Source organism: Bidens hawaiensis, unplaced genomic scaffold (genome assembly GCF_021521415.1).
Source record: "Bidens hawaiensis isolate Kalapana, Puna unplaced genomic scaffold, B.hawaiensis_p1.1 tig00004868_1, whole genome shotgun sequence".
Classification (NCBI taxonomy): domain Eukaryota; kingdom Viridiplantae; phylum Streptophyta; class Magnoliopsida; order Asterales; family Asteraceae; genus Bidens; species Bidens hawaiensis.
The window spans coordinates 1,199,710-1,208,495 of record NW_027491307.1 but is presented as its reverse complement, the minus strand read 5'-3'; the positions used below and the strand labels follow the sequence as shown (position 1 = coordinate 1,208,495).

At 32.6% G+C, this 8,786-nt stretch overlaps 1 protein-coding gene across 1 annotated transcript; it reads right to left on the bottom strand.

The window, feature by feature from the left end:
- Positions 1-5,372: 5,372 nt before the first annotated feature.
- Positions 5,373-6,660, bottom strand: LOC143628310 (transcription factor MYB15-like). The gene is made up of 3 exons (XM_077097939.1): positions 6,286-6,660; positions 5,990-6,119; positions 5,373-5,908 (listed from the first exon to the last, which is right to left on the bottom strand). Exons 1-3 carry the CDS (start codon positions 6,419-6,421, stop codon positions 5,380-5,382), a joined length of 795 nt encoding a protein of 264 aa, XP_076954054.1. The 5' UTR covers positions 6,422-6,660; the 3' UTR covers positions 5,373-5,379.
- Positions 6,661-8,786: the final 2,126 nt, after the last annotated feature.

The window sequence follows — 8,786 nt, the reverse complement described above, 5'->3', positions numbered from 1 at the left end:
ACATTCAAAAAATGAGGATTATGAGAACTCACCTTTAGAGAATAATACGTCAATAACGTCCAAACACTTGTGTCCTATTAATATAGTGCACCTTTTAATAATCTATTCATGTTTATAAATTTTAAGTTGTTCATTCAACTTAATGCGTTCACACAAACGTTTTATTATTTAAAAACGTTTATTTTCATTGTTATATTATTTTTGTGTTCAAGTGATCCACTGGAGACCTTTGATTCGGTTAAGTTCAAATTGTTAAATCTCACACAAGCACACAATTCTTATCAAATTATACTCCTCTATTATTCTGAGTCTAATTTACACATTTCTACACACATAAAACACTTAGCTAAAATAGTTATAACAATATAAATTACTATTAACTATTAATTAAAGATTATTTATTTTTACCAAACTTAAGTTTTAGTATTGTTTTATTACTAAAAATATACATTTTTATTCCAAGTATTATAAACTTTATGTTTTTAAACCGTTCCTCCAGTTATATCGATTTCATGTCTAACGACAAATCGGTTAATGTTTTGTATAAATATTTTATGGTTTTGAGTATGATAACACTTTTTTATAGTTAAAATATATAAGTTTTAAAGTTTAGTTAAAAAAAATATTTTTGTTTTTTCAGTTTCGTTAACATTTACATAAAATTGTCATTTTTAAGGTTTTAGAGTCGTGTTTCGTGACGCGAACCATCTAAGATCAAGTTTTACCAACTTGGCCTTATTATATACATTATGATATGTGTTATATATTTAAAATTTGGTTTTTCTTGCTGTTTTAAAACAATTGTTGAAACTCTTTCGGTTTTGCGTCGAAAAGTCGAATTTTCGACCATTTAAGCATAGGGATGGCAATGAAACTCGAACCCGATAGGAAACCCGCAACCCGACATAAATGGGACGGGTAATACCCGACGCATTAGGGTTTGGGATTAGTTTTGAAATTTTTCGCGGGTTTGGGATTTCTAATATACCCGATTACCCGACCCGATTACCTGTCACACCCCAACTTACGGCGTTACATGCAGGGGCGCGACATTGATTGTATCATAGCTCAGAAGACACTAAGTAAAATACACGTATCAATATCTAAATTATTCATTCATATATCAATTTTCAAAAGCACAAACATTGTCTTAACCATAACGTTACAAATCGATAATAAATAATTTAAAACAAGAAAAGGTGTTCTTCAATCATCAAGCAACCTAAGGTCTCATCTACTTCCACTACTTGATTCATCCGATAAAGCTACCTGCGCCATGCGTGAAAATATATATTTTGTCAACATAAAGTTGAGCAAGTAAACCACGATTTTGAGTATATATAATAATAAAATGACAATTCCGTGCGATAATTGTAAATCACTACAACTAGTATAACAATAAATAAAAGTTGTCTTTTCACTCGAATCATTTTTGATAACGAGCTAATTCGACGACGTATGATCATACTAATGAGGATGAGGATGAGGATACCAACCAACATAAATTAAACACATAGTCACATTTTCACATATCAACTAATCGAGCAATTTCAATTACGCATATAGTGGAATTGTAGTGAAAACAATAATTTAATTGTGAACGCATAACGCCCCCAAAACATAAAATGGTAAAAAGGGGGAAGTGAATTCACTTACCTTTAATGAGGGATAAACGAAGACGAAATAATAAAGGAAAAGGCTAGGGTGGAAAACGATCAAACTCCTCGAGGTTCACCGACAAATATTCTTAGTTGTTAAATGACAACACGAATTAATAATAACGTAAATATAAAGGTCTATGATGGGTTTTGAGCGTCAATGTGGTTGTGTAAGATTAATATATTATTAGGTACATTTTCGTAAATTACATGGGTTATTATTATTTATAAATGTTATTGTTATCCTATCTATTATATATATATATATATATATATATATATATATATATATTTATGTATATGAGCATTACAATATTAATACAAGTCCACGAAATTATTAGATCCGGAGTTCGTTTTATGAGGAACGCGCATATTTAACTATATATAAATATATTATTTACAAAATGTTTGGTTAAAAGTAAATAATAACAATTAATTAAAACATCAAAACCGGGTTCCAAGGGACTCGAAAGTTCGGTTTTGCCAAAGTTATAATTATAAAATTTATTAAGTACTAATAATAATCAAGAAAATTAAGAAAAATGTTAATAAAAAAAATAAATAACAAAAACCGGGTCCAGGGGGGCTCGAACCCGCGCCTGGACCGGTTCCAGGGCTTAACAGCTCGCACACCAGCCATTGAGCGGGTGTGTTTGTTTGTTATAGATCTCAGTATGTTTAAATATAACACGAAATTCATAAAACCCAATTTTTTCCATAAACCCTAGAAATCAAAAATGTCCAATTCGTTCAAGGTTTGTTAAAATTGATTTAGGGCTAATATTAATCGCTGGAAAACGAACTGAATGCACATATCAATTACCTTATATGGTAGCGAATTGAGGAAGACTGAAGAACACGATGGTTCGGCTCTGATTTGATCTTAAATGGGTATTTGACTGCCTTGTATACAGAAATTAGCTTAGGGGTTTGTGTCGCAATGTAGAGAGGGTGGTGTGGGCGAGTTTAATTGAAAAAATGGTCGAGTATTTATAGTGGTTTAGGGTTTGTTAGCCGCGGTTCGTTTATTAACGAGTCATAACTGTCTAGTTAATCGATTACCAAGTATAGAATGTCGGTAGACGCGTTTTTTGGTCACAATTGATTTGGCAAGATTTATTTCGTTAATTACTCGATTTAATCCGAGAATTTTGGTCAAAGAAAGGAGGGGGAGAGGTCTTGTCGTTGGTGGGAGAGGAAGAAGGAGGTGGAAATAAAATATTTTACATATTAGCCATTGATCTATTGTGGTGGTGTAAGAATGGTTAATAAAGTAGTTTGGGGTTGATTTTGTACACTGTTCAAAGTTGTAATTAATTAAATAAATAAAATGTTAAAAAAAACGAACTTTATTGATAAATTACCCGAACCCAAACCCGGGTCGGGTAATGATTTCAAACCGAAAGGAAACCGAAAAACCCGAAATGTTATATTACCCGATAACATAAACCCATTTACCCGATTATATGCCCGATCTACCCGATATAGCTTATTATATATATATACACACACACACACACACTATAATCAAATATATTATTTGTCGGAACTTGTTTATCTCAATTATTTGAGATATTTTATCTTTATGGTAACGACCTTTGTAATCGATTAGTTATATTTTGTCAAAACCTGGTAGAAACCTAGCGGGTTTTGAGCCGGGTATACCTGACGGGTATTTTATCAAAACCCAATAAGAAACCCAAAACCCGATATGAAAACCCGAAACCCGACGGGTTTGGGATGAGTTTGGGACAAACTTTCATAACCGGGTATGGGTTTAGGAATACCTATACCCGACCCAAACCCGACCCATTGTCATCCCTATTTAAGCAAATAGTTTACCATTTAAGCCAAACAAAGCACGTCAAACACATATAACACATAAAATATGAAATTTTCAAATGTGTTTAACTTATATAATTTAATATTATATTTGGTGACTTCCCATAAATGCATTTTCACCATTTAAAGTGTGCATTTGTTTTGTAATCACATGTATGTATTTATCACAACCATTAAGTACAAAACATCTAATCATTTTTGAATTATTGTAACACTTAAACATGCCATAAAAATCCAGAGTTCTTATCATAACATTCAGTTTTTGTTTTATATTTTTATAATAGGCTAAATATTATATATATTTAAAGCTACATTACACAATCATATATATATATGTGTGTGTGTAATTTATGAATGACCAAATATATATTTTATGCATGCTTTTGGATATGAAACTACATGTGGACTAACTTTTATAACAATCATCAACATGGGTTATCATTTAAACTTAACAAACTAGCATTTCTAAGTAACTAGTTAACGAAACACAAACATGTATACACACGTACATGCTCACGACCACACACACATCTTCAAAATTTCCATTTTTACATTTGGTTTGGTATGGATCTTTGTTTGTGTGATTTATCTTACTGTATGAACAACCTATTATCAAGGATTTAAAGAAATCACAACTTAAATAAAAGTGGGTTTTTACCTTAGAGTTATGGGTGAAGATGATGGTTCCTTAGTGTGTGACTACAATTAATCTTTTATAACTCCTTAAAATAGCTCCAAAAGTTGCTCTAAATTAAGTTCAACACTTAAACTTGTATGGTTTCTAGCATAATATTTTAGGATGATGAAAAATGAAAGAGATAGGAAGTTGGGTGGTTTTTGGTTTTTGTGTTGTGACTGGTCGGGTTTCTCGGTATGTCAAAAATGTCACTCGAACCTTCTATATATATTAAATCAAGTGATGAGTCATCACGAAACATGTCGCATGCATAAGGGAGTCATGCACATACGTCGACACTTGTCAGCCATCATGATACTTGTCATGCTTGTTACGGCACATGGAAACATATGTTACACAAACCTAGCACGTGTCTAATGAGGTGTCATACATGCAATTGTCGTAGGTTCAGGTGCTGACACATGGGGCAATGACTCACCACATTTACCGACACTTGGGCTAACAATAATCTGTATATGATATATAGATTACAAAAAAATCTCCAAAGTTATTAATAGGATGGGTTAATATGCCTAATCCAATTAACATTAAACATAATACCTAAAATAATAAATAAATAAATAAAAGCTAAAGATGACGACCGATTAATTTCTTTTCTATCAATCAGGTCCAGACTATCGCCTCTTTCTTCGCTGGCTCGGGACCGAAAACAGTGATGATGCATATTTGTTATGATAATGATATTACGTTTTATTTATTTAGCCGAATGACCAACCCAACCCATCTCAGGCTGAAAACTTGGACGCCGGAAAAAGTAGAGCAACGAAAATTCCAAAACCTTAGGAAAAAAACCATGGCTCCGCCACTGAATGTAGTATAGTCAATAATCAAGGAAAGGAAACCTCAAAGGCTCTCTATTTCTAAATAACCCAAGTCATCGCGACTCCAGTGTGTTTTAAATAAAAAGCATTACTATAAAATTTAGTTTTTATGATGACTGTCTTTTCGATCGCAAATGATGATGTTTTTTAGTATTCAAGTTCTTAACCGCAAATATTTTGTAAACAATAAATATCAGGCGCCTAAAAAATCGAATAGAATGTTCCTCTCCACAACACATTAGTATAGCATAAGTTCCTACTCAAATTTGAAAAGAAAAACATATAACTAATTTCATCCGAGAAAATTGTGTACATCATTGTGTGTTATAGCAAATAGTTAAATACTAGCCGATGAAGATCTTCACATCATGAATTGGCTATGATATTCGGAATACAAATCCGTAGATGACCATATAAATTCATCACTATCACTCAGGGCCATGAACACATTGTTCACAACATCTAAATCTTCAAAAAATGGATCTGTCCAGAAGTTCCCATCATCATATTCATCGCTATATGTTTGTACTGGATCACCGCTACTCGAGATCAAACTATCATGCACCTTAAACTTGGAGGATGTTAATTCAACACTTGTAGAAGAAGATGATGGTGTTAATGGTGATGAGTTTGTCTCATTGGGATACTCATGCGTGTTAGTATATGATAATTCTAAAGATGATGCACATAAAGCTTCAACTTCATCATGGCCTCCTATATCTGAACTTTCCACAAAATTATTTTTGGGGTTGGTCTGGATTTTGGTTTCACGATGCATATTTTCCGGATCAGTTTGATCACTTTTAACGCGTTTTTTCAAGTGTGTATGCCAGTAGTTTTTTATCTCGTTGTCGCTTCGTCCTGGTAATTCAATTGCAATCTTCGCCCATCTATAAACAAGAAGTTTTGTCATTAGAAACACGAGAGTCAAAGGTACATATAAAACTAAATTTAAAAAAAACATGTCATACTTGTTGCCAATATTGTTATGCATTTTCATTATCAAATCTTCTTCTTCTTTTGTAAAGTTCCCATGTTTGATGTTTGGACGGAGATAATTCATCCACCGTAATCTGCAACTCCTTCCACATCTAGACACACCTAATCAAGATTAACCAAAATTAAGAAAATTTCTAAAGTAAGCAGATATATTCAAAAATATTTCTTTTTTAATATTTTTTTTGTTTCTTTTTATAGCGTATGGAACTGCGTACGGTTGTAAGCTATCCCAAACACCTGTAAGAGAATAACAAAACGGTATGCATACCGGCAAACTTAGGAAGTTCAAGCGAGTTCCAATGGCCGTATCTAGATATGTATGCTCTCAGCTTATCGTCCTCTTCTTTACTCCACGGGCCTTTTCTCAAACCGTTTTTATCAACACGCGGTGTTCTAGCCATCATATATCTCCCTAGTTATATTAAAAAAGAATTAAGATATTTCAACAAGTTTTTGAGGATGTAGTGATCACCTTAGTCTTCCAAGTGAACTCTTATATAGTAACAGCATGATCCTCATTTGGTCATGGTCAAAGAAACAATGCAAGTGGCTAGGAAACTATGGGCCTGCTCTAGTGACCTTCCATGAAACTGCCGCTTTTATTAACAATTTTTACACCAAAAAATATAATTGATTTTTAACAACCGTACGATCCATTAACGCAAATGAATACGTGCTTAACGATGGCTTGATGTCACTACAAGAAAGAATGACTTTCACCCGCGGAAAGTTTTCTACGGATACAGCCGTCATTAGTTTTCAGACAAAACTTTCGTCGGTTCACAAATCGTTTCTTCAATTTTCCTTTTACTTAGATAACTCTCGTCACTAATCTGTTATGTATTTTTGGAAGACTAATAAAATAGTGTTGGAAATAGGTGACCAGTTATTACTAGTTATTACTTGTGAAAGTTACACATTGAGCAACGAACTAAAATCTGATTAAATTGTTTTAACCGGTAAATGACGAATATAATTATGGTGAAATTAATATTTATAATAGTTATAAATAATAGGGTCAAGTTATTCTACAAATATGAAAAAAAAAATGAGAACGATGAGAAAGATTTCTAGCCACACAAAAAAACCCTTAAAAAAATTAAAAATAAAAGAATTAAAACTCAAAATATAATAAAAAAACGAAAAAAGTAAAATCACAAAAAATGTTTCCACCGTCTTTCTCGTTCTCATAAAAAAACACAATCGTAAGTGAAAAAGTTGTGTCTTTTTGTTTATCATTGTATTTTGTGCTTTATTTTAGTTATTGATTGTCTTTTTTTTCTTTGACATTGTGTCTTTTTTTCTTTATGTTATGTTATATTACTCAACATTGTGTTTTGTTTTGTTTGGCATTGTGTAATATGTTGCGATCTATTGTGACTTTTTTTACTCATAATTGTATCTTTTGTTCATTTTCGTCATTGTGTCTTTGATCACACCATTGTGTCTTTTCGTCAATTTTTTTTGTAATTTTTTTAGTTTTTTTTAAACGGGAATGATGGCGGAAACATTTTTGTTTTTTAATTTTTTTCGTTATTTATTTATATTTTGAGTTAGGATTTTTTTATTATTTTTTTGAATTTATTTTTAAGGGTTTTTTTGTGTGGTAAAAAATCCTTCTCAAATATCTCATTTTTGTCTCCCTTTTTCTAACTTTACCCATAAATAATATAGTTATTCAATAGTTAAATGAATGGGCAATTTCATAGAATAGTAATCAAGTTTCAAAAGTGTCCCAATTAGGTTACTTTGTTCTAATTAAGTTACTACATGCCCGTCAAAATATAACTTTGTTAACATTACTTTGTAAAGAAGTAACATTTATTGAAAACTCTTTGTGAATGTTATAAAATCTTTTCAACGTTAAAGGCCATAGTCTCGTCTAATGTCTAAGCTATAACTTGAATAACTTAAACATAATTCCTACCTTAATGCGAGTACTCAAAATAATAATAACAAGAAAAGAGTGACAACTTGACGGGTAGGATCTTGATATGAACACGCTTGAATGAATGATAACACGTTTTGGACTTCAATACTTGCATGTACTTTGAGAAAATGGATCGTCGGTTCGTCGTAGAAATCGGGGCACGCTTCCCTAGGCTTATGTGTGTGTGAATGAAAGTGTTTTGGGATGAATGGGGTTCAATCATGTAACCTCCTATTTATAGGTGAATTTTTCACTCTATCGCGGTACGCGATAGTGTTCATTGCTGGCCGTCGTGTATCACGCCGCCTCAATTTCTATGATAACGCCACGTGTTGACACTTGGCCTGTAAAAACGTGCCTCGTGTTGATATGTGGTTGGACACGTGTACCCGGTTGCTTAATAAGGTCATCGCATAACGCGATGATCCTATGGATCTGTTTATCGCGTATCGCGAAGCCACCAATCGATGTCAGTGAAGATCTATCGCGTAACGTGATGGCTCTTTAATTGTCCCGTCACGTATCGAGATGGGTCCAGATTTTCAGAATTTCTATTTTAAGTCCATATACTTTAAGAATTGGCATTTTTGGCTTAATTCTATAATGGGAATTTACATGGTGTTACAACATAGTCATAGATCATGCAATCATCACACTTAAACATATAATGAATTATGCTTGAATAGGTGCGGTCAAAAAACATAAGTAAAGTAAACACGATATACATGCTACCCCCAAAATGTGAAAAAGATAAAAAGGGGTATGTAAAATGACATGAAATATAGAAGGCGGTAACAAGTTGACGACTTAAGCGAATTGATTGGTCACGCGAGAATTCC